The following is a 25972-nucleotide window of genomic DNA, read 5'->3' on the forward strand; positions in this document are numbered from 1 at the left end:
TTCCTTCTTTTTTGGTAGACTGAAGTATGCCAGGATGAAATGGCATGATGTCTGAAATTTCCTTTAAAATACTTTAATAAAGGGGTGCCTGGGTAGCCCAGTCAGTTAAGCATCTGCCTTCTGCTCAGGTCATGATCATATGGTTCCTGGATCGAGCCCCACATCGGGCTCCCTGCTCAGCAGGCAGTCTGCTTCCCCCACTCCCTCTGCTTCTTCCCCTGGCTCACATTCACTCATGCGTGCGCTCGCTCTCTCTGTGTCAAATAAATAAGTAAATAAGTAAAATCTTTAAAAAAAATTTTTAAATACTTTAATAAAGAAAAAATAAAAAGGGAAAGGTGAGACAAATGCAGCAGAATCATAATAATTATTGAACCTGAGCTATGGGTGTATGGGGTTCATTGTATTATTTTACTTTCCTGTGTGTTTAAATTTTTTCATAATAAAAAATAAAAGAAATAAAGATCACTCATACTAGCTGCAGTGAAATGAATTGAAGAGAAAACTGAGTCCTGGAGTCTGGAGGAGGTTATTATAAGCCAATCAAGACTGACGTGCCCTATCAAAATACCAGCAGCATTTTTCACAGAGCTACAACAAATAATCCTAAAATTTGTACGGAACCAGAAAAGACCCTGAATAAACAAAGCAACCTTGAAAAAGCAAAGCAAAGCTGGAGGCATCACAATTCCGGACTTCAAGGTATATTAAAAACCTCCAAGAAATAAAACAGTATGGTACTGGCACAAAAACACAGACACATAGACCAATGGACCAGAATACAAAACCCAGAAATGAACCCAAAATTACATGGTCAATTAATCTTTGACAAAGCAGGAAAGAATATCCAATGGGAAAAGACAGTCTCTTCAACAAATGGTATTGGGAAAACTAGCCAGCAACATGCAAAGAATGAAACTGGACCACTTTCTTACTACATAAACAAAAATAAATTCAAAATGGATGGGGCATCTGGATGGCTCAGGTGGTTAAGCATCTTGATTCTTGATTTTGGCTCAGGTCATGATCTCAGGGTCATGAGATGGAACCCCGTGTCAGGCTCCCTGCTCAGCTCCCTACTCAGGGAGTCTGCCTGAGATTCTCTCTTCCTCTGCCCCTCCCTGCTCTTATGTGCGTGCTCTCTCTCTCTAAAATAAATAAATCTTTTTTAAAAAATGGATAAAAGACCTAAATATGAGACCTGAAACCATAACAATCCTAGATGAGAACACACATAGTAACTTCTTTGACATCCGCCAGAGCAACTTCTTTCTCAGTATGTCTCCCAAGGCTAGGGAGACAAAAGCAGAAAGAAATAACTGGGACTTCATCAAAATAAAAACCTTCTGCACAGGGATGGAAATAATAAAATTAAAAGGCAACCTACAGAATGAAAGAAGACATCTGCAAATGACATATCTGATAAAGGGTTAGTATCCAAAATATATTAAGAACTTATAAAATTCAACACCCCAAAAACGAATAATCCAATTAGAAAATGGGCAGAAGAGATGAACAGACATTTTTCCAAAGGAGACAGATGGCCAACAGACACACAAAAAAATGCTCAACATCACTCATCAACAGGGAAAGACAAATCAACAGTACAATGAGATACCACCCTACACCTGTCAGAATGGCTAAAATTAACAATACAAGAAACAATAGGTGCTGGTGAGGATACAGAAAAAGGGGAACCCTCCTCCTGCACTGTTGGTGGGGATGCAAGCTGGTACAGCCAGTCTGGAAAACAGGATGGAGGTTCCTCAAAAAGGTAAAAGTAGAGCTACCCAATGACCCAGCAATTGCAATGCTAGGTATTTACCCCAAAGACACAAAAACAGTGATTTGAAGGGGCACATGCACCGCAATGTTTATGGTAGTATCATTTACCACAGCTGAGATACAGAAACAGTTCAAGTGTCTGTCAACTGATGAACAAAGAAGTGGTGTATATATATATATATATATATATATATATATGCGCATCTATGTACGCACGCACACACACACACCGTGGAATATTACTCAGCCATAAAAAAGAATGAAATCTTGTCATTTGCAAGGACATAGATGGACCTATAGTATTACGCTAAGTGAAATAAGTCAGTCAGAGAGGGGTGCCTGGGTGGCTCAGTGGGTTAAAGCCCTCTGCCTTCAGCTCAGGTCATGGTCCTAGGGTCCCAGGATCAAGCCCCGCATCAGCCTCTCTGCTCTGCAGGAAGCCTGCTACCTCCTCTCTCTCTCTGCCTGCCTGTCTGCCTACTTGTGATCTCTGTCTGTCAAATAAATAAATAAAATCTTAAAAAAAAAAAAAGTCAGTCAGAGAAAGACAAATACCATATGAATTCACTCGTATGTAGAATTTAAGAAAGAGAACAAATGAGTAAAAGGAAAAAAAAAAAAAAAGAGAAGCAAACCAAAAAACAGACTCTTAACTCCAGAGAACAAACTGATGTTTCCAGAGGGAAAGTAGCTGTGGAATGGAGGGGGGCAATAGGTGATGGGGATTAAGGAAAGCGCTGGTTGTGATGAGCACCAGGCTTTGTATGGAAGTGCTATACTTCACTATACTGTGCACCTGAAACTAGTATTATACTGTATGTCAACTCACTGGAATTTTATTTTTTATTATGTTATGTTAGTCACCATACAGTACAGCATTAGTTTTTGATGTAGTGTTCCATGATTCATCGTTTGCGTATAACTAACTGGAATTTAAAAAACAACTTAAACAAAAAGGGGGGGGGTGCCTGGGTGGCTCAGTTAGTTAAGTGTCTGCCTGCCACTCAGTTCATGATCCCAGGGTCATGGGTTCCAGCCCCACATCAGACTCCCTGCTCCGCAGGAAGCCTGCTTCTCCCTCTCAGGCTGCCCTTGCTTGTGTTCCCTTTCACACTATCTTTCTTTGTCAAACAAATAAAATCTTTAAAAAGAAAAAAAAAAAAAAACCTGATGTGTTGGCTAAGTCACACATCCCCGATGACACAAGAAAACAATCACTCCGAAAGCACAACTTCTGTATAGTGCCGACTGGAAAGGTTTAATTTCTTAGAAGTTCTACAAGCTGGATGGGAAACTGCTCTTAACTCCTCTCTAGTTGTCAGTAGGAAGCACGACTCAACAGCCAGCTTTAGAATGCCATCCACTCCTTCCAAATTACACATGTCCCACCACCTCTGGACACCTCTGTGCCTGCTGTTCATGTTCTACTATCAACGCTCCAAAAGCCTGTGTACAGAGTAAGAACCTGCCCCTCATTCTTGCTGTCCCTGCCCCAGGAGTCAGGAGCCAATTCTCCCGAGCATGGACAATCCCCAGAAGAGCTGTGGCTCATTGTGGCGGAAAAGCCCTGCCCGTTCACAGGCTGCAACAAGCAACACACGGGCAGCTGCTCCGTTCCAGACTACCAAACACACTCCACAAGTCAACCTGCCGACAAGGGTGACCCCTGGATTCTGTACCGTAAGTCCTTGGATGTTCCGTTTGAACTGGAAGCGACCAGAGAAAGAAAACGAAAAAACAGGGCGTGTGGGCACACAACGCTTACTAATTCAGAAAGAAGGATACCGAGGACGTTGGAGGATGAGACAGATGAAAGACGGAACCAAGAAATGAGAGATGTACAGATGGACAGGGCGAGAACACCGTGTGGGCTGTAGGTATTACTGCACCTAGCTCACGAATACACTAGAAATGGTTAACAGGACTGGGTTCTATTGCTTAAAAGTAGAAATAAGGACTACAGGTGATTTTCCCTTATAGTAAAAAACGGAAACAGAACATTCCCATACCTGGTAGCGGTGAAGAGATTTCTAGTCATCCTGGGGGAAAACGTAAGCAAAGGACACTCAGAAAGGGAGGCTGGGGGATTTTCGGAAGCTAAAGGGGCAGAGAAGGGCGGGAAGGCGGTCAGTCCCAGAGTCAGTCGACGAGGCTCGCCCACCCGCTCGGCATACGAACGCAAGAGCTGGGACGGAGAACCCACTCGGCTCTGCTGGTTCTTGGAACACTCGGGGAGCTGCCGCGGTCACGACCGGGCCTACTGACCAGCCCATCAGTCACTGGCTGAGCTGGGGCAGGACACACACGGCCCTGGTCGACCCCCTCTGCACAAACCCTTGCTGACGCATCCCCTAGGGGAACGCCGCCGAGCCAGCCCCTGCTGAAGTAACAGCAAACGGGAAACGGCCCGAAAGGCTCCGAACGGAGCTGAAAACTCATGCAACATTCGAAACATCCAAACAATAGCCAGGCCGCTACCCCGGCGCTGTTTTGGGGTCTGTCTGCTCGTTTTCGAAAGCTGCGTGTGTTCGGAGGCTCCTAAACACAGCGAGAGAAAGGCAGGCAGGGGACGGAGTCCGGGGCGCACCCGCCGCCCGCGCGGAGAACCGGGCGCTCGCCGCACTGCCGCTGGCCGGGGCCGGCGTCGGCGGGCCGGCTGCCCGCGACCACAGGGGACCGTCCGGGGGTCGGGCTTGGGACACGAGCGGGGGCCAGCCTCGCTCTGCACAGGCATCCGCTTCTGTGTTTCAAACATCTGCGCCGCGGAACTACCGAACAGGTGAGCCCGCAGACTTGGAAATCCCCTAACGCAGCACAAGCCTCGCGCCCTCCGAAGGAGAGCCCGGGCCACCGGGTCCAGGGCCGGGGAGCGCGCCGCGCACGCAGCCGCGCACCTCCCCACCGGCCCCGCGTCTCGCGCGCTCCCCACCGAGGCCGCTCAGCCGGCGGGTCCTCCGCTGCTCCCCCCGGCCAACGCCTGGCAGCGGCTCCCCGGGGCTCCGAGCCTCGGCACACCATGCCCGCAACCGGCGGGGAGAAGGGAGAGAGGCGGGCGGCTCGCATCAGGTCAGCCCCCGGGGTCCCTGTAACGCCCACCACTGTCCAGCCCTAGGGCCGAAATTCACGGCAGGGGCGCCCCGACGGCGAATCCGCAGCGCTCCCGCCCGGCGCTCGCCCCCGACCCGGGAAGCCGCGAACAGCGGAGACGGGACAAGCGCCAGGCCCCAGCCCGTCTCCGGACACCGGGCGGCCGCAGCCCGGCCCCGGCCGCTCCCGGACGGCCCGAGCGGGGGCCCACAGCGAGCCCGGTCCGCACCCGGGGCCCGCCCCGCACCCCTCGGCCGGCCCGAGGTCCTCCCTCCGCTCCGCTCCCCCGAACGTGCCTCCTGAGTGCGCAGGACGACGGGGGACGCTACCCCCCGTATCCCGCCCGAGACCCGAGGGGCAGCCGGAGCCGGCCACCAAGGGAAGGGCGTGACAGGCGAGGGCCGGGGGCGGGAGCGCGGGCGGCCGCGGACTCACGTACTGGCTGTGGCGGGGCCGCGGGAGCCCGGCCGCCGGAGGGACAAAAGCGCGGACGGCCCGGCCGGAAGGGCCCGCGCCAGCTGCAGGGCACTTCCGAGTCCTCTCTGGGAGGTCGGAGGACGGACTCGATGATCGTTCCCGGTCTGGGCACGTGACCCGCGGCGCGCGGGGAGGGCGTGGGCGAGGAGGGACGTCGGCCCGTGTGCAACGTGCCGGCCCGGCCTGGTGTCTGGCTTCGGGCCGCTGCCCGGGACGTGCGGGCGAGGCGTCCGGGTTGCGGGGACTTTATAGTCCGGGGTGGGGCGCACAGCAAGGCACAGTGGCGGGTGGAGTAACACCGAGCAGCCCAACACTGCAGAGTGAGGCCGTGGGGCGCGCGCGGGAGGAGGAAGCGGAGCGCGGGGTGCTGTGGGCCCGGCCGGCCCCTCCGAGAACCCGGCCACCCCAGGCGGCGGAGGGCGCCCAGAGAAGAGCCCGGGGTGCGGGAGCGCCCCGGGTCCAGACTGCACCCCCGGCCTTGGCGCCCCAACCCCCCGCCTGGAAGGACGTTAAAAGTGATTTTTTTTTTTTTTTAAATGAAATAACATCTAGATTTTTCTGCTCTTAAGTCTTAAGCCATTGCAAAGAATCTGTTTGGGCAGCTGTGAATGCTGACCTCTATTTTTTATTTTTAAACTTTATTTTTTCAGTGTTCCAGAATTCATTGTTTATGCACCATACCCAGTGCTCCATGCAATCCGTGCCCTCCATGATACCCACCACCAGGCTCACCCAACCTCCCAGCCCCCGCCCCTCCAAAACCCTCAGTTTGTTTCTCAGAGTCCACAGTCTCAGAGGGTTCGTCTCCCCCTCCAATTTCCCTCAACTCCCTTCTTCTCTCCATCTCCCCATGTCCTCCGTGTTATTTCTTATGCTCCACAAGGAAGTGAAACCATGAGATAGTTGACTCTGCTTGACTTACTTCACTCAGCATCTCTTCCAGTCCCATCCATGTTGATACAAAAGTTGGGTATTCATCCTTTCTGATGGAGGCATAATACTCCATAGTGTATATGAACCACATCTTCCTTATCTGTTCGTCCCTTGAAGGGCATCTTGGTTCTTTCCACAGTTTGGAGACCGTGGCCATTGCTGCTATAAACATTGGGGTACAGATGGTCCTTCTTTTCACTACATCTGTATCTTTGGGGTAAATACCCAGTAGTGCAATTGCAGGGTCATAGGGAAGCTCTAGTTTTAATTTCTTAAGGAATCTCCACACTGTTTTCCAAAGTGGCTGCACCAACTTGCATTCTCACCAACAGTGTAAGAGGGTTCCCCTTTCTCCATATTCTCTCCAACACGCATTGTTTCCTGTTTTGTTAATTGTGGCCATTCTAACAGGTGTAAGGTGGTATCTCAATGTGGTTTTGATTTGAATTTCCCTGATGGCTAATGATGATGAACGTTTTTTCATGTGTCTGTTAGCCATTTTTATGTCTTCTTTGGAGAAGTGTCTGTTCATGTCTTCTGCTCATTTTTGGACATGATTATCTTTTTTGTTTGTTTATTTAAGATTTTATTTATTTATTTGACAGACAGAGATCACAAGCAGGCAGAGAGAGAGAGGAGGAAACAGGCTCCCTGCTGAGCAGAGAGACCAATGTGGGGCTCAATCCCAGGATCCTGGGATCATGACCTGAGCTGAAGGCAGAGGCTTTAACCCACTGAGCTACCCAGGCACCCCATGTTTTTTGAGTCTTGAGTTTGAGGAGTTCTTTATAGATCTTGGATATCAGCTCTTTGTCTGTAGTGTCATTTGTGAGTATCTTCTCCCATTCCGTGGGTTGCCTCTTGGTTTTGTTGACTGTTTCCTTTGCTGTGCAGAAGCTTTTGACCTTGATGATGTTCCAAAAATTCATTTTTGCTTTTGTTTCCTTTGCCTTTGGAGACATGTCTTGAAAGAGGTTGCTGTGGCCGATGTCAATTACCTCTTTCAAGACATGTCTCTGAATGCTGACATTTAAACAAAACTGCTTATTTCAAACTTATACAATGGACTCTAAATCCACAACTTAATACTATCTTTTGCTTTTTTTTTTTTTTTAGACTTTATTTATTTATTTGACAGAGATCACAAGTAAGCAGAGAGGCAGGCAGAAAGGGGGGGGGGGGGAAGCAGGCTCCCTGCTGAGCAGAAAGCCCAATGCAGGGCTCGATCCCAGGACCCTGAGATCATGACCTGAGCTGAAGGCAGAGGCTCAACCCACTGAGCCACCCAGGGATCCCTATAATTTGCTTTTGACAGAGATTTTACACCATTTGGATTTGAAATGCTGTAAATTTGAAACTTTTTCTTTTATGTCCCTCAAATATTTTCATTCTCACTGAATGTTAACCTAATGTAAAATAGTTTAATGTCTTAAGTTTTATTGTTTAGGATATGTCTCTGTAATGAAATTAGAAGTTTCCTTTTTTTTCTCACTTGAATGTTCTTTTCTGGATTTCTAGCAAAATTACATATAATTGCTAAATTTTAATATCAGGCCTTAGACAAAGATGAAATGTTTGGGAGCAAACTTTTAATAAGATGTATTTTTAAAAACAGTTCAAGTTATGCAAAGTACTTGGGTGGATTTCACTTCTCGCTGGAGTGAGGCCATGCTCAGCATTAATTCTGTGTCTAATTTTCGCTTTTTATACATGTAGGTGCAGGGTAAATAGAGGGGATAGAAGGGGTTTCCTTGGAGCTATGGGTTCTTGATCACATTTGGCTCATGCCAGAACTCCAGACATCTCAGAGTGAGTCTGAGCCAATGTGAGGAGGGGTGTCCTGTGTTAGAGGAGACCAAGACAGCTGGGAGACCCTAGGAAGAAGCGAGACCCAGGCCCTTCTCAAGCCTTGCAGTTTTAGGCAAAAGCACATGCAGGGATTGAAGTTTGGACATGGATTCCCTTAGAGCTTCCCCAACAGGTACTCTGGCCAACATGTAACTAGACAGAGCCCTTGAAATGTGACTAATGCAGTTCTATTCAAATATGCACATGGAGTGGTGCCTGGGTGGTGGCTCAATCCCTTAAGCGTCGGACTCTTGATTTTGCTTGGGGTCATGATCTCAGGGTTGTGAGATCGAGCCCTGCATGGGGCTCCCTGCTCATTCCTGGAGTCTGCTTCCCCTCTCCCTTTCCCTTCCCCCACACCGTGCATTCTCTCTCTCTAAAATAAATAAGTCTTAAATAAATAAATAGGCACATGTAGGTAATGCCCTCCATACAGTGCTTCTAGCACAGCTCTAGAAGTTGCTTCAGGCAGTCCTCATGACATGCTGCCGGAAGAATTCACATGATGAAAGGCTGTAGTGTTAGTTGCCACTTATGGCAGAGAAGACTGGGTTTTTCTTTTTAGGCAGCAAGGTGCCTAATGCTTATGTCCAGATTGGGAAGTTTTCCTTACTGAAAGGTTGTATGTGTGTGGGAGGGATCAATGGGAAGCCACATAAATCTTAATTAAAGTGATTTTTATTCTAGATGGTAGTTTTTCCTCCATGAGCGTTGTCATACTTCAGGCACCTTTGTTTGGTCTTGTCTCTACACAGACAGGCTAGCCTTCTCCAATACCTGTCTCTTCTAGATAGCTACAAATCAGAGCAAAGTGTCTAGCCCTGCACTGATCAGTATGCAAGCCATTTTTTACATGTGGGTATTAAGCACATGAAACGAGAAAAAAAAAGCACATAAAATTTGCCTAGTCTAAATTGAGATGTGCTGCAAATATAAAATCCACATCTGATATCTAAGACTTAGTGGAAAAAGAGATTGTAAAATAATATTTTAAAATGTTGACTACATGCTGAAATAATAATATTTGGGGTTTTATAGGGTTAAATAAAATATATCATTAAAATGAATTTTACATGTTTCTTTTTATTTTAGGTGTGTTTACCAAAAAATTAGAAATTGTTTATAAGGCTCACATTACATTCTGTTAGATGGTACAGCTCTAAGAGCCCAACAGGTACAGCAATGGCTTTGTCCTGAATTTGCTCTTCATTTAGAGCTCATCTACCTCCTTTGAAGTAGTTCAAGTACAGATTAATGTTAAGCGCCAAAGGGGCTTAATACCAACTCCACTTTTAGTCATCAAATTTGGTCAGTATTATTAAAAATCCCCCTCCACTCTAACATATGTATCAAGCTCATTATGTAAAAATTGGAAGAGAAAGAAAAATTAGAAACACTAACCACTTTTAATCCTGTTACCTAGTGACAACTACTGTTAACATCTTAATAAACTTCCTTGTCTGCCACCAATTTGCAGATGTTTTTCAGATGGTTGTAATAGCACTACATCTGCAATTCTTATAGACTCTTTTTACAAATATTATACAAATATCATTTTCATTTAACAACTCTTTGTGATATTCCATTGAATCTCCTTAACTCTTCTGTGGTTGGTCTTTGAGGTTCTTTCCAATTGGGTCTCAATCAGTAAATCAATGCTGTGATAAATAGTATACAAGAGCTTTTTCTGTGCTTTCTTTGGAACAGTTGGCAAGAAGAATGGAGAATCAGACAAGGATGTAACCCATCACTACCATTATTTCCTACTGCAGCTGGATAAGGGGGGGGAAGCAGAATATAAATAATGGAAAGCAGGAGTATAATTATCCTATTTGTAGATTAAAGGGTTTTATTTAGGGGCGCTTGGGTGGCTCAGTGGGTTAAGCCTCTGCCTTCAGCTCAGGTCATGGTGCCAGGGTCTTGGGATCGAGCCCCACATCGGGCTCCCTGCTCAGCAGGAAGCCTGCTTCCCCCTCTGTCTCTCTGCCTGCCTCTCTGCCTACTTGTGATCTCTGTCTCTGAAATAAATAAGTAAAATATTTTTTTTAAAAAGGGTTTTATTTATGGAAAGCCCATAAGACTCATCCAAAAAAAAAAAAATACCTAGAATAAACAATAAAAGAATTCTGTAAGGGGTGTGGTTTCAAAATTATCATGAGAAATCAATATTTTCCTTATGTACAAGCTACAATTAAAGTAATGGAAGGAAAGATTACATTTACAACAGAAGTGAACAAGCAAAAGACCAAATACCCAGGAATCAAGAAGACCTATGTGAAGAAAAGTTGCAGTGCTCTAGGAATCACAAAAGATGAACTAAGCTTATGGAAACATTCTTGGATGCACAATTTGCATGAATGGAAAGAGTTGTTATCAGAATGATGTCATCTCTTTCTAAGTTAATCTATAACTAATAATAGCAACGAAATCTTCAGCAACACACAATTGATTCTAAAATTCATGGGGAAAAATGAAGATTATTTGTTTTTAGCTAGAAAATGCCTTAAAAAATTACAAGTGATGGGGTTGGGGCACTATTATAGCATATTAACAAGCTGGTGTAATTCTGAGACACAAAGTCTAAAAATAAACCTGTCAGGTATGTAGTATTTGACAAAGGTAGCCTTTCAAATCAGTGGGGGAACAGAGGGTGTAAGGACAACTATGAAGAATTAAGGAAATATAAGGTTGGATTCAAACCTCACTCTTTATATCAGGATAAACTCCAGACGTATTGAAGACATAAACTCTATCCACATTATGGGGCGCCTGGGTGGCTCAGGTTATGAGCCAGGGTCCTGGGAACAAGCCCCACACTGGGCTCCCTTCTCAGCGGGGGACCTGCTTCTCCCTCTCTCTCTCTCTTCTCCTTCCCTGATGCTCACATGCTCATGTGATCTCTCATGAGTCAATAAGCAATTTTTAAAAAATGTGCCCACATTAATGATCCATAAGAGTAAAAACATACTGTTGCTTCTACCACCTCCATAAAAGAATTAGGGGAAAAAGAACCAGAGACACACATACACAGGAGATTTCTTTGATCATTTTGGAGTGGGGAAGTTTTTGTTTTCTTTTCTTCCCTGCTATAAACACAAAATCCAGAAACCATAAAAGTAAAAACTAATTAATTCATATGCATAAAAATAAAATGTTTTTGTATGGCAAAACCACCATAAGTTTAAAAAAAAAAAAGAATAACTAGGAAAAAACATTTGGGTCTTATATCGAAAAGGGTAAATTAAAGAGTTTGGGAAGATGTCGGACTAGGAGGACCCTGAGCTCACCTCTGCCCACATTTAGAACTAGAGATCATCCAAATCCAAGTCAATCAACCAGAAAGCAATCTGAAGACTAGCAGAATAAACTCCACAACTAAGTATCAAGAAGATGCTGCAGCTGAAAGGTTAGAAAGGTCAGTGATGTAGAGGGAGGCTGCCTGCAGGAGGGAGGGAGCTGCGTGCATGGAGAGGGCAGAGAAATGGGCCCCAGCAGCTGGCAGCTCGCATGGGTTAGATTACTCCCTGTAATGTTTGGCTGTAAAAACCAGAGGGGCTGAATTCCTTGAGTTTGTAAAAACAGTGGGACTTGGAACAGGGAACTGTAAAAAGCTCACTCAGCACTGGGCAGGCGGGGAGGGTGAGTGACAGCTGGGTCACCACTCTTTAAGAGACAGCAGAATGTGTGGAGAGGCCTTTGCAAGAAGCCAGGGGCAAACAGGAGACAGATCAGAGAGTCCGGAGACTTCTCCAAAAACTGAGGGAACTGGCAGGTGCCACTCTCCTCTCAGTCCCCAGCACAAACACAGAGCCATCTAAGGGAGGCAGGGCTGCGGACGCGTGCTTCCTAGCTTGCCAGCAGTGCACCAAGCCCACCCATTCTCCTAAAGACTCACCCAGTCAGCCCCGGGCTCTGGGTAACTTTTTTTAAAGCTGTGCCAGCATCCGGACCTGTCACCTGGTGCACAGCTGCTATGCCCAGCATGCCCTGCCCAGCTTCCATGCCTCACCCAGCTGGGCCTCCCCAGCCACCACCCTGCACCATGCCCAGCCATGCATGTGCCCCACACCCAGCCCTAGCACACAGCCTCCACCCACTGTAGTGCTTTGGGGGATCTGGCACAGGACTAGGGACCCAACTCAAATTTTGCTAACACTGTGGCCCCTCTCCCAAATTCCCCAGCAACCGTGCCCCCTCAGAGCTGGCCTGCCTGAGTCCTCCTAACGCCACAGAAAGCAAGCACAGCCCCCAACAGGAAGACAGTACAGAGAAGGGCACTGAAAAGAAAAGTGACTCGGGCACATCAGCAGGGGGTAAGCAACACACACAGGCTCTTCTCCTGAAATGCCAGGTTCTGGGGGACAGGGCACACCGCACACCAGAGCACTCTAGGACCACTTCTTCATAAAGTCATCACTTTCAAGAGTGGAGACCTAGCTGACTTTTTTTTCTTTTTAAGATTTTACTTATTTGTCAGAAGGAGAGAGAGAAAGTGAGCACAAGCAGGTGGAACAGCAGGCAGAGGGAGAAGCAGGCTCCCTGCTGAGCAAGGAATCCTACGTAGGACTTGATTCCAAGACCCTGGGATCATGACCTGAGCCGAAGGCAGACGCTTAACTGACTGAAGCACCCAGGCGTCCCATATCTCTGACTTTCTTGACGTATATAAACAGACAGAGAGGCAGACAAAATGAGGAGACAGAAATTTATCCCAAATGAAAGAACAGGATGAGGCCACAGCCAGAAATCTAAGTGAAACAAAGTAACTAACATGCCTAATAGAGAATTTAAAGCAATATAATAAGGCACTCACTGGACGTGAGAAAAGACTGGAAGACATGAATGAGACCCTTAACACAGAGATAAGGAAAAACATAGCAGAGATAAAGGGCACAATAAATGAAAGGAAAACACACTTGATGGAATGAACAGCAGACTGGAAGAAGCAGAGGAAGGAATTAATGATCTAGAAGACAGAGGAATGGAAAGAAACAAAGCTGAACAAAAGAGAGGGAAAAAAGAATTAAGCAAAATGAGAATAGACCTAGGGAACTCGGTGACTGTACCAAATGTAATAACATTTGCATTATAAGAGTCCCAAAGAAGAAGAAAGAGGGCACCTGGGTGGCTAAGTTGGTTAAACATCCAACTCTTGATTTCAACTCGGGTCATGGTCTCAGGATCATTAGACAGAGCCCCATGTTGGGCTCCCTGCTCAGCAAGGAGTCTGCTTGAAGATGTTCTCTCTCCCTCTGCCCTCCCACTCATGCTTCTCTCTTTCAAGTAAATAAATCTTTTTTTAATGGGCAGAACACATGAATAGGCATTTTTCCACAGAAGACATACAGATGGCCAACAGACACATGAAAAGATGCTTAACACTACTCCTCATCAGAGAAATGCAAATCAAAACTACAATGTCACCTAACACTTGTCGGAATGGCTAAAATTAACAACACAAGAAATAAGAGGTGTTGGTGAGGTTGCAGAGAAAGAGGAACCTTCTTACACTGTTGGGGAGAATGCAAACTGGTGCAGCCACTGTGGAAAACAGCATGGCTGTTCCTCAAAAAGTTAAAAACAGAACCACCTTGGGGCACCTGGGTGACTCAGTTGGTTGGGTGTCTGACCCTTGTTTTCAGCTCAGGTCATGGTCTCAGGGTCATGAGATCAAACCCTGCACTGGGCTCCTTGCTGCTCGTGGAACCTGCTTGGGATTCTCTCTCTCCCTCTCCCTTTGCCCCTGCCCCGCTCATTCTCTCTTTCTCTCTCTCTCTCTCTCTAAAATAAATAAATAAATAAATAAATAAAAAGAACTATGTTACAGTCCAACAGTTGCACTACTGACTACTTACTCAGAGTACGAGAACACTAATTTGAAGGGATACTTGCACCCCTGAGTTCACAGCAGCATTATTTACAAGAGCCAAGATATGGAAGCATCCCAAGTGTCCATCAATTAATGATTAGATTAAAAATATGTGGTGTGTGTAAATATGCATATATATGATGTAATCTTATTCAGCCATAAAAAGGAATGACATCTTGACATTTGCAATGACATGGATGAAGCTAGAGAGTATTGTGTTAAGTGAAATAAGTCAGAAAAAGACAAATACCATATAATTTCACTCATACATGGAATTTAAGAAACAAAGCAAACAAGCAAAGAGAAGGGGGCGGGAAGAGAGTAAGAGAGAGAAATTTAAAAAAAAAAAAAAGACTCTTAAAGAAAACAAACTGATAGTTACCAGAGAGGAGAGGGATGGGGAAGGGAGGATGGAGGGATGACGGAGATTAAAGAGCACACTTGTCATGATGAGCACCAGTTGGGTGTGGAATTGTTGAATCACTAAATTATACACCTGGAGCTAATAGAATACTGTTTGTTAACTAACTGGAATTAAAATAAAAACTTAAAAAAAAAAGGGCAAATGTCCCCAAATGTGTCTGAAGCACAAAGAGCTCCTCCAAAACTGATAAGCAAGACCAATGACCCAATAGAAAAATATGTTCACAGGAAAATATTCAAATGACTCATAATAAAAAATGCAAACCCAAAAAAGCACAGAGATACCATTTTTTCCTCTTATCAGAATGGCCACTATCCAAAAGTTTGATAACAAGCTGTGGTCATCAGAACAGAGGGAAAGCCCTGTCTTGGCCGGCTGGTGGGAGTGCCGACTTTCTGAACCTCTAAGGAGGTACTTGGCAGAAAGGATCACCACACACACACACACACTCTTTGCTGCATCAGTTCTACTCTAGAAACTCACCATGTTGGTGTAGTTACACACCCATGAAATGGCATGTGGAAATATTTTTCACTGAAGCATTGTTAAAAGTAAAGATTGAAAAAAACCCAAAACCTCTGAACGACCAAGGTAAGGAAGTGATCAAAGAAATTATGATACTTCTGAGTGTATTAGGTTGCTCGTGATGCCAGAACAAAGCGCCACAGACTGCATGGCTTAAACAACAGAAATGTTGTGACTCAAAGTTTTGGAGGCTAGAAGACCAAGAGCAAGGGGTCAAGAGGGCTGGTTGCCCCTGAGAGCTGTGAGGGAGTGTTTGTTCCATGCTTCTCATCTAGCTTCTGGTGATTTGGTGGCAGTCTTTGGCATTCCTTGGCTTGGGTATGTAACAACCCAAATTTGCCTTCATCTCCGTAGAGCATTTTCTCCCTGTATGCATGTCTGTGTCCAAATTTCCCCCCTTTATAAGGAAACCAATCATGCTAGATTAGGATCAACTTCCTCTCAAATGACCTCATCCTAAATAATGATGCCTGCCGTGACCCTATGTCCCCATAAGGTCACATTCCCAGGTACTCATTCTCAGGTACTCAGAGTTAGAACTTCAAAATAGGAAATTTCAAGGGGACATGCAATGGTGTCATGCCATAAAAAGAAAGGTGAGGCTCTTTATGAAATGGTATGGGAAAATCTCCGAGATGCAAAGAAATCAATATTCTAAATTACATTATGCTATACTTTGTGTAAGAAAGGATGAAAAGGACATGTACGTATTTCTGTATGTTCATGGAAGTATCCATGAAAGTTTGCACCAGGAATCAGTAGTGTATCCTGGGATGCCTGGGTGGCTCAGTTGGTTAAGTGGCTGCCTTCGGCTCAAGTCATGATCCCAGTGTCCTGGGATCGAGTCTGCAGGGAGGTATCTGAGTTGCTGGAGGAGAAGGGTGGGAAGGAGAATGTTTAGTGCATATCTTTTTAATACTCCTTGCATTTCGAACCATAAGAACGTACTATTTATTAAAAAATATATTTAAGCATAATAAAACAAATCGAATCAAATTGCTAAACTACTCTCAAGAAGAATTATACCAATTTACGAAGCCCCCAACCATGAGTGCAGAGTGTCTTATATGCTTGCCTCCCCGGGATTGGGTTTTAGCAGATTTTTTTCCCCTAAATTTGCAGACTATATATATATATATATATATATATATATATATATATATATATATGATTGTTTAATTTGCTTACCCTTACAGCAATATCCTCCAAGGACCACCTTCCCTCCTTAGGTCAAGTATAGCCTTAACCCCTTTTGTGAAATTTTTATCTGTCATAGGAACACATTCTGTAGCAAAGAGCTTCACCTTTTGAATTTGCCATAAACGCTGCTAAGGTTTTTAATGTCAGTGAGTTCCTTTCACATATGAAAGATTTAAAGAGATATGTAAAAACTGTCCGGCTGCCTGAGAGAGAGGAATGAGCCTGGAGTTCCCTGAATTACCAGCGGTTCTTAGGGATTGCTCACAATCCCTGGAGAAAGATCTAGAAGGAATAGCAGCCCAACCACCATTCTCATTTGTGGGCCCTATGCTAAAGGGGATGTGTCTTTTTTCCAGAAGTCTTGACTGAAACTGTATCTACGAAGCTAATTAATAGTAGTGAGCACTTTTTGGTGCCTATTTTGTGCCAGGTTCTGTTCTAAGTGGCCTACGTATATGGATACACTACTTCTTTCTTCTTCTTTTTTTTTTTTTTTTAAGATTTTATTTATTTATTTGTCAGAGAGAGTGAGCACAGGCAGACAGAGTGGCAGGCAGAGGCAGAGGGAGAAGCAGGCTTCCCGCTGAGCAGGTAGCCCGATGTGGGACTCGATCCCAGGACACTGGGATCATGACCTGAGCCGAAGTCAGCCGCTTAACCAACTGAGCCACCCAGGCGTCCCAGGATACACTACTTCTTAACACCCCTATGATGAAGGCACTGTCTATACAACCTGTCTATAGGTGAGGAAACAGAGAAGGTAAGCAAATGCCCAAGGACACACAGTTGGGCAGTTTTGAAGCTGAGCTCTTTCCTATCTTTCAGGGGCGCCTGGGTGGCTTGGTTGGTTAAGCATTGGACTCGGTTTCGGTTTAGGTCATGATCTCATTGTGAGATCCAGCACCACATTGGGCTCCCTGCTCAGCACAATGTCTGCTTGAGATTCTGTCATTCTCCTTGTGCCCCCCCCAATCAATCACTCAATCAATCAGTCAGTCATTAACATCTTCCAAATGCTCTGTCTTGAGAACGTCTTTGGCACCTGCTGGTCCAAGCCCGGCTGTCTGGTCTCCTCTTGGAGGTGCCATTATTCTCCAGTTGTCACTCACAGACCACAGGGTACCAAGACCAAGAGGCCACGGAGAGGCCAACTTGGCAGGAGGAAGGAAATGTTTTCTAAAAAGAGGCAGAACTGAACTTCCTGGGGTATACGTGGGTCAACTCAGTTATAGAAGGCTTTGGAGAAGTTGAAAATCAGAGGAATTGTACTTCATTTCCCTAATTTGGAGGGTGAGCTCTTGGAAAATGGCATCCTGCTCTAAGGTATTTCTCTTGAATCAGTGTTGGACTCTGGGTTTCTTTTTTTAAAATTCTTTATTTAAATTCAATTTAGTTAACATATACTGTATTATTAGTTTCAGAGGTAGAATTTAGTGATTTATCAGTTACATATAGCACCCAGTGCTCATTCCATCAAGTGCCCTCCTTAATGCCCATCACCCAGTTACCCCATCCTACTACCCACCTCCCCTCCAGCAAGCTTCAGCCTGTTTCCTAGAGTTCAACATCTCTTACGGTTTGCCTTCTTCTCTATTTTCATCTTACTTCATTTTTCCTTCCCTTCTCCTATGATCCTTTGTTTCCTAAATTCCACAAGTGAAATCATACAGTATTTGTCTTTCTCTGACTTATTTCACTTAGCATAATACCCTCTAGTTCCATCCATGTTGTGGCAAATGGCAAGATTCCATTCTTTCCAATGGCTGAGTGATATTCTGTTGTACCTATGAACCCCATCTTCCTTATCCATTCATCTGTCAATGGACATCTTGGCTCTTTCCATATGAGTTCTGGGTTTCTTATGCGCTAGGTAGCTGTGTAAACCAGCACTGGTATGTCACTTCCCTGGGTCTCAGCTTCCTCATGAGGATAGGTAGCTGTTCTACCTTATACGGTTGTTGTGAAACAACCTACTTTATAGAGTTGTGGTGAAAATGAAATTAGTATATGTAAAGCACTTACACCAAGACCCGCCATACTGTAAGCATTATATCAGTATTAACTACCATTGTTGCTGTGGTCATGTTCCTACAGACACTGGGTCTGGAGGGGAGTGGATCATCCCCCTCTGTCCCCTGGGGAAGAGATGGAACCCAAGGACTCAGAGGAGACACTTTATGCTGGGTAGTTGGTTGACTTCTTCTCCCTGGATCTGGTTCTTTTGGAATCACATAGGGGAGCAGGCCAGGAGCTAGCAGGGGTGCCCTGTAGGGATCCCTTAATACTGCCCAGGGCCTGGGGGTGTTGAATCTTGTGGAACATGATAGCCTGGTCTTGGCTGGGCTATAGAGAATCTTGGTCAAGGCTCAGGTCCGTATTTGTGCCTGCACAGTGGGCACCATGATCCCTGCAACTCTGGTGATAATCTGTCTATGCAAAGAACTGTAACTAAGCTGGAGGGGACACCAGTGTAGACATACACACAACCTGGATGGACCCTGGGGGATATAGGGAATGCCCCAGTGACCCAGAGACAGGTTCTACAAAGTACTAGTACTAGAGGTACTACAGGTACTAGAGGTACTAGAAAGAGGAAATGGTTTCATCAGGATGGGCTAGACCAAGTGACAGTAACACATAAACCCTCTATCTCCATGGCTAGACACAAGGTTTACTTGCTGTTCATAGAGAGTTCTGTGCAGACCAGACTGTCCTTCTCCACCTTGCAGCCGTAACATCTGGAATATGTGAACTTCAGTGTGTTCACTTTAAGGGGACAGGAAGCTGAAAGGGCCTATGGGATGTTTTTAAGGGACAGGCCCAGAGGTGCCTTATATCCCTGAGCCCCACGTCTCTCGCACCAGAACCAAGTCACAAGGCTCCCTTCTAAGTGCAAAGGAGGCTGGGAAGTGGAGGACCTCGTGGATATTTGGCGAACACTAATAATCTTGCCACGGTCAGGGAATCACAAAAAGGGGAAGGAGAGAGGCCCTGTGGCCACGCTGAACTCTCGATTCATGCAGCAAGTTAGTCAGGAGGCCTCATCCATTACGTGGGCTGGCTACACTTCCATTCAGGTACTCAGGAATCTTTCATTAGACTGCAGAGGGTTCGTTCCCCTCCAATGCCCACTTATGTTGTATTTTCATTTTTAAAAAAAATATTTTATTTATTTGACAGACAGAAATCACAACTAGGCAGAGAGGCAGGCAGAGAGAGAGGAGGAAGCAGGCTCCCCGCAGAGCAGAGAGCCCGATGCGGGGGCTCGATCCCAGGACACTGGGATCATGACCTGAGCCGAAGGCAGAGGCTTTAACCCACTGAGCCACCCAGGCACCCCAGTTGTATTTATATTTTTAAAAAATATTTTGCTGTTTATTCTTGGTTTTAGTTGTGTGTCGCTGTGTGACGCACTACTTCTCCAAACTCAGTGGGTTAAAACCACTCACATTCGTTATCTCACGGTTTCTTTGGGTCAGGAGTTGAAAGCATCTTAACTGAATGGTTCTGACTCGTTCTCTCATGGCACAGTCGCACAGTCAGCAAGTTGTTGGCTGGGGCTGCATCCCCTCGGGGGTGCGCCCTGGGGTGGAGAATCTGCTTCCAGGATGGCTCCTCACGTGGCTGTTCTCAGGCAGCCTCAGCCCCTCACCACGGGCCTCTCAGTGGCCTGCTGGAGTGTCCCTCTGACACGGCAGCCCGTGGTCAGAGAGAGTGAGCAAGGCAGAAGTCCTGGTGCTTTTCATGCTTTGGTCTCTGCAGTTGCACTAGGCTCTTAGTTAGAAGCAAATCACTAAGTCCAGCCCACCCTCAAGGACAGGAGACTTAAGCTCCATTGCTTGAAAGGAAGCCTATAAAAGAACTTGTGAACATATTTCAAAACCACAGTGGTCTTCCTAGAATTCATTTAAAATATGAATTTCTTTCCCTTTCCAAGAGCTGATTGCCACGTTGTTTGTATCCCCTATTGATTTGAAATACTTCATTTTATCACACAAATTATTCTTTAGCAGGGCGCCTGGGTGGCTCAGTTGGTTAAGCATTGGACTCTTGGTTTCGGCTCAGGTCGTCATCTTAGGGTCATAAGATTAAACCCCACGTCAGGCTCCACAGTCAGTGGTGTGAGTCTGCTGAAGATTCCCTCTCCCTCTGCCCCTCCCCTGCTGTATCTCTCTCTCTCTCTAATAAATAAATAAATCTTTAAAACTTAAAAATAAATCTTTAAAAATTATTATTTAGGGGGCAACTGGGTGGCTCAGTGGGTTAAAGCCTCTGTCTTCAGCTCAGGTCATGATCTCAGGGTCCTTGGATCGAGCCCCGCATCAGTCTCTCTGCTCAGCAGGGAGCCTGCCTCTCTGCCTACTTGTGATCTCTGTCTGTCAAATAAATAAAATCTTTAAAAATTATTATTTAGAAAAGGGTCTGTTATGGGCGTGGACCAGCCATTCTCTTGTTCAAGTCGCATTAATTATTGAAGCTGTCCTAAAACTAACCCAGACCACAATTCCTAGTATTCTAGCTTGAGACGTATAAGTGACTGCAACATACAGTACTAAGTACCATAGTAAAGTGGTAGCATGGGGTATTAGGAGGGGTGGATAGTAAAGCCTCCCCAAGAGAGAAAGTTAACACCAAATATCCTTGAGGGATTGGTAACTAGAGCAGGCCAGGCAGTGATCATGCCCAGGGTCAGGTAAACCATGTGGGTGCACGTGTGTGTGTCTGTGTTTTGAAGGAAGAGCTCCACAGACAAGACTTGGTGATAGATCAGACTGTGGGAGAGGTGGCAGGAAGAATTGCAGTTGGACTCCATCTTTTGTTATAAATCCTAAATTTTAGGTCCTGGGACTTCATTCTTCAGGTGTGGGCACCATAAACGATCTGAATCACGAAAGCAGCAACATCTCATCTACATCCTGCAGAAATGGGCCCTGGTCCAGTCTAAGACAAAGCACTGCGTGGGGCACTGGGTCAGAAAATGGGATGGGAGGGGAGGAGGGTAGCACAGGCATTACTGTGAGCATATCCAGGCCATTTGACAGAACCAGCATGGGAAGGTAAAGTGAGAGTCTTTTAATTGCAACGGAGAGGGACCTGCTCTGGAAATGAGTGGTTTGCCCTGGGATCTGGGCAGATCAACAGAGCCACGGAGACCAATAGTCAGTGCCAGGACCCCATCTTCCATTCTGAGAAGTTCCAATTCAACCATACAAAGGGTCCATGGCAGGACACCCTCCCCCAACCCCAAGAGACATAGAAACAGGAGAAAGAAGGCTGCCATCTGGGAATGAAACTATTAAAGTTCAAACATAACAATTACAATAATAAAGTTTTAATAGTTTGTTTTGTTTATGTTTAATAAATAAACGTAATAATCAAGTTTTACAAGCCAAGAAATCGTCTATACAAATGTGATTGAATTTATAAACATCCCAAGCCCTAAAGAAGCCAAGGATGCAGTCTCAGAGAGGAAGGGCTGGACTGGGATTTCCGTTTGAGAACTATGTCTGATACTGTTGTATGCCCCACTCCCTCCCTTCTCAGCTAATGGAGCCCCCAGATTATAAGGGGTAGCAATAAGCCCAAACCAATCATGATTACTGTAAGATGACCAAACACAATGATTTTTACTCCCGTTTTCCTGATATTCAATTTCCTAACCCAACTCCCCCTTCTTGCAACCAAAGGCCAGGTGACCATTTGGGGCCATTGAGGTGTGTGAGAAAGTCTGCTGTGGACTTCAGGAATGTTTTTTCTTAAAATAGAATAATAATAATAATAATAATAATAATAATAATAATAAAAGAAAACCAGCACAGAAGAGAGCTGGCTGGTATCGCCTGTTTCCTCTTCCTCCTGTTTAAAGATCCTACTGTGCCTAGAGCTCGTCCTGTCTTCCTCTAACCATAAAGCAGCATCCAGGACGATCTAAAGGCGACTTCCTGGTGATGGGGTGTGATGGTTAATTTTGAATTTTGGGTCCACTTGACTAGACCACAGAATGCCCAGATACTTAGACATTACTCACCTGTCGGAGAGGGTGTTTCTGCACGAAATTCACATTTGAACTGGTAGACTGAGTAGAACAAATTACCCTTCGTGATTTGGATGGGATCCATCCAATTCGTTGAAGGCCTGAATCGAACAAAAAGGCTGACGCTTCTGCAAGTAAGAGAATTCTTCCTGCCCGGTGACCTTCAAACTAGGCCTTTTCCCACCCTTTGGGTTGTACCTAAAACGGTGGCTTTTTCTGCATCTTAAGTGAGCTGACCTGAGCTGCACATCTTGGGACTTCCTGGCCTCCATCATTGCATGAGCCAACGTCTTACGTCTCTCTCTGTTTCTCCCCTGTTGTTTCTCTCTCTGAAGAACTCTGTCCAACACATGGGGCAAGTCTGACTCTCCACTCACGCAAAGATAAAGATGCGCAAGGAAATGTGAAAGCTCTAGACCTCGGAAGTGCTGGGAGAGCAGAGGCTTTCCATGGAAATGCAACCCAGACTCTGCAGATACCAGGGGGCTGTCTAGCCTTCTCCAGGGCGGATGTGGCCCGTGAGCCTCCGAGGAGTCCTTTGTGACTCACTCTGAGCTGGTAACGGTGCAGGTCAACTCGCGAAGGGCAGACCCACAGGAGACAATGGCACACAACTGTATTCAAGTTCTGCACACAGGGGGATGCGCAGAGAAGAAGTGGGACTGCGGGACGTCAGCCACGGGAGCACAGGCACGGCCCTCGCGAAGGGACGGCTTCGGCTTCAAGGACGTCCCCAGGAGCCGCGTGGAGGAGCGGACCAAAGGTGCGGGCATTCAGGGAAGCCCGCTGGCGCAGACTTACAGGGGTGCCCGCTCCGTCTCGGACAGGAGTCGCTCCTCCCGGCACAGAAGCACGCCTTCCCGCGAGGACAGTCGTGCCCCGCTCCCGGGCACACAGGCAGGCGGGGATCCTTCCCCCACGCGGTGGCTCCCTGCGGCCGTGGGCGCACATACTCCCCACGCCAAGGGGCCCGTGTCGGGGCGGCACAGGCTACCTCCCTCCCCATCCAAACAACTCCTCCCCGCAGGTAAAATGCATCAAATGCCACCCTGCCACGTGCAGTGCTCTCCGGACCGCGCGGGGCGCGCAGAGCAGGGGCGACTCCGCGGACGCCCAGCCGGGGGACGCAGAGCGGCCAGGCGGAGGCACACTCCCGGACAGGCTGCCCCGCCCCTGGCCCGGCGCACCGACCCGCAACCGTCGGAGTGCGCAGGGGCCCCGCGAGGGCTGTGCCCGCGCCCTTCCTCCGCAGCCCCGCAGCGCTGCTGGCGCCCCGGGTGACCCGTGGTCGCCATCCCCGTTTTTGCGCACCCGGAACCAAGGAGAAGGGGCTACTGCAGAGGGTCGCTCCCGAGTTGCCCCAGCGCAGTTCCGGTTCCGCTCTAGGAGGGTGGGCGGACTGCCTCTCGCTGGTTCCCGCAGCCTTTGACGCGGAGAGCTTGGGTTCCTGGTCAGAGCTCTAGATGAGGGTGTCCTAGAGTTAAACCTGTAAGGGCCTATGTAGCCAGAGCAGCTCCATCTGGTTAAACAGTGATTTTGTTGTTTATGCAGTAAAACTTAAACTGTCCCTGCCCCCCTCCCCCCCAGGGGACTCTCTTAAAAACAAGTCCTGGAAACCAGTCCCAGGTAACAAAGCCCAAATACAAGGGTGGGTCAGGCCAGGTGGAGACATCCGATCAGTGCCGGTCCAAAACTGTCTCCCTAGCTACCAAGGAGTATGGGCCCCGCCCTTTGGGCGCCAATTCTGACCAAGGTGATAGGCTGGTTCAAATATCTACTATAAGGTAAATTGTAATTCAATTGAATCAATTGGCCACCTGTGCGTGGCCAGGCCCAACCACATAGCCTTTGCCCTTAGGAGCTGGTCTGTAAGGCCGAGAGAGGTTGCCTCTTTGCAAGAGATGGCCCTGGAGGGTCAGTTTGATTCTTGATGCTTGGAGTGAAATAAAGCTTTGCTTGACCTTTGCTTTGTATCAGTCTTGCTCCTTTAATCGTGGACCCATTATTGGGGGACCTTTTAAAACCCAGAACGGAGGGTGGCCGCAACACCGTTAGGACTGGTAACGGGAACAGGGAGCCGAGAGGTCCGCAAACAAGGATGACTATATAAATCCCATGTTGCACACAAAGGAGCTGGGGTCTCCAGGAGCAATGACTGATTGGGGGATGAGCCTGACACCACCCCCCTGTCTAGGCAAGAGGAACTGGGGTGACTCTGACCGAGCTCCCTTTGGGCGAGCTGATTGGAGCTTCAGCGAGCATGGTAAGTGCAAAGGACGGAAACACATCTAGTGCGTTTAAATCTACCAACTCACAACCGCCCTAAAAAGAGCACCTGGAACCTCATTTGGGGCCAGGGAACCACGTCATTTAGAAGACTGGTACATGAAGGGAGAAAAAGATCAGGCCTTTATCCTGTACATGAGTATAACCAAATACTGAACCGGAAGTTTCTTTTACAAAGGCTTTCCTGATAATCAGGAAGGGAAGGATGAGGTTAGGATGTTCACGAACCAGACAGTCCGCTGCTTGCGGGACATCAGCTAATGGACCAGCCCAAGTCTCCTGGTTTGAGCAAAACCTTTTTTTTTTTTTTTTTTTTTTTAATGTGCAACAAGTAAGGAGGCAGGGAAACAATCCCGAAAGCACTGTTTTCTTTTGGGGTTCGTGCAGGAAGATTTCATTCAGTGTGCTGGGGGTGCTTGATACATTAGGGAACTTCTAAATACTTTGTTAGGTTGTTTGCTTCATGTGGCAAACTTAGCTTGTCAACAGGCTAGTGCATACACTCTATGTTCAAAAAACACCATAAGACCTTGCCCGTAAGAGATCTTAGTATTAAAAGCCGAAGGGCTCATGCAAGGATGAATCCGTTGGAACACCTGGCCATAGGTCTCCTTGGTGGGAGCTGCTTGTTCTGCAAAACAGACATTCTTTCTCCGTTTTTGTCCCTTCTCCTTCCTCCCCTCTGCAGACAGCCTTCTGATCTTAGTAACCTCCCACTGCAAACAAAAACAAAAAACAAGACAAAATAACAAAAAACAACCAACCTGTTATGCCCCAATAATGGGTCCGTGATTAAAGGAGCGAGACTGATACAAAGCAAAGGTCAAGCAAAGCTTTATTTCGCGCCAAGCATCAAGAATCAGACCAAACGTTCGGGGCCGCACCTCTTGCAAGAGAAGGCGACCCTTCTGTTTCACAGACTAGCTTTTAAGGGCAAAGGCCATGCCGTTGGGCCTGGCCACGCACAGGTGACCAATTGAATTACAATTTACCCTAGTAGACATTTGAATCAGCCTATTACACCTTGATTAGGATTGGCGCCAAAAGGGTTCCCAAAGGGCGGGGGCCCATACTCCTTGGTAGCTAGGGAGACAGTATGCAACCCCCTACTGATCGGATGTCTCCACCTGGCCTGACCCCCCTTTGTTTCTGGGCTTTGTTACCTGGAGCTGGTTTCCGGGACTTGTTTTTAAGTGAATCCCCTGGGGGAAGGGGAGCAGGGACAGTTTAAGGGTTAAACAACAAGGTTTTTGTTTAACCTCAATGAAAGCCTCTTGCTAAAATATATAAATATAAAATAGGTCCTTACAGGAAGGTGTGGTTAGGGCAAGGAACAGACCCTTGGACCTTGTCACAGCAATCCCTGCTCTGTCCGCTAGGTAGGTTGTGCAGCTCGGGTCACTCCCGGCCGGGATCGATGAAGGTGAAGGCCTTTCCTAAGTCCAGGAGCTTCTGAGGGTGTGTTCAATGAGAAAAGCCTCAGTCACATTTTGGAAAGGGGAAG

At 46.7% G+C, this 25972-nt stretch overlaps 1 protein-coding gene across 1 annotated transcript in view; it reads right to left on the reverse strand.

Moving 5' to 3' along the window:
* The window catches only part of ZFP62 (ZFP62 zinc finger protein), a gene marked incomplete at its 5' end in the record, with an annotated part of 34944 nt that extends 12490 nt beyond the window's left edge, over positions 1 to 22454 (reverse strand). Inside the window, 2 exons of the mRNA XM_080804313.1 lie at positions 5312 to 5847; positions 22243 to 22454. Coding sequence (XP_080660439.1) covers positions 5312 to 5847; positions 22243 to 22454 — 748 coding nt within the window. The remainder of the gene's footprint in view (positions 1 to 5311; positions 5848 to 22242) is intronic.
* Between the last annotated feature and the right edge of the window lie 3518 nt (positions 22455 to 25972).

Source organism: Martes martes (assembly GCF_963455335.1).
Source record: "Martes martes genome assembly, chromosome: 5".
Classification (NCBI taxonomy): domain Eukaryota; kingdom Metazoa; phylum Chordata; class Mammalia; order Carnivora; family Mustelidae; genus Martes; species Martes martes.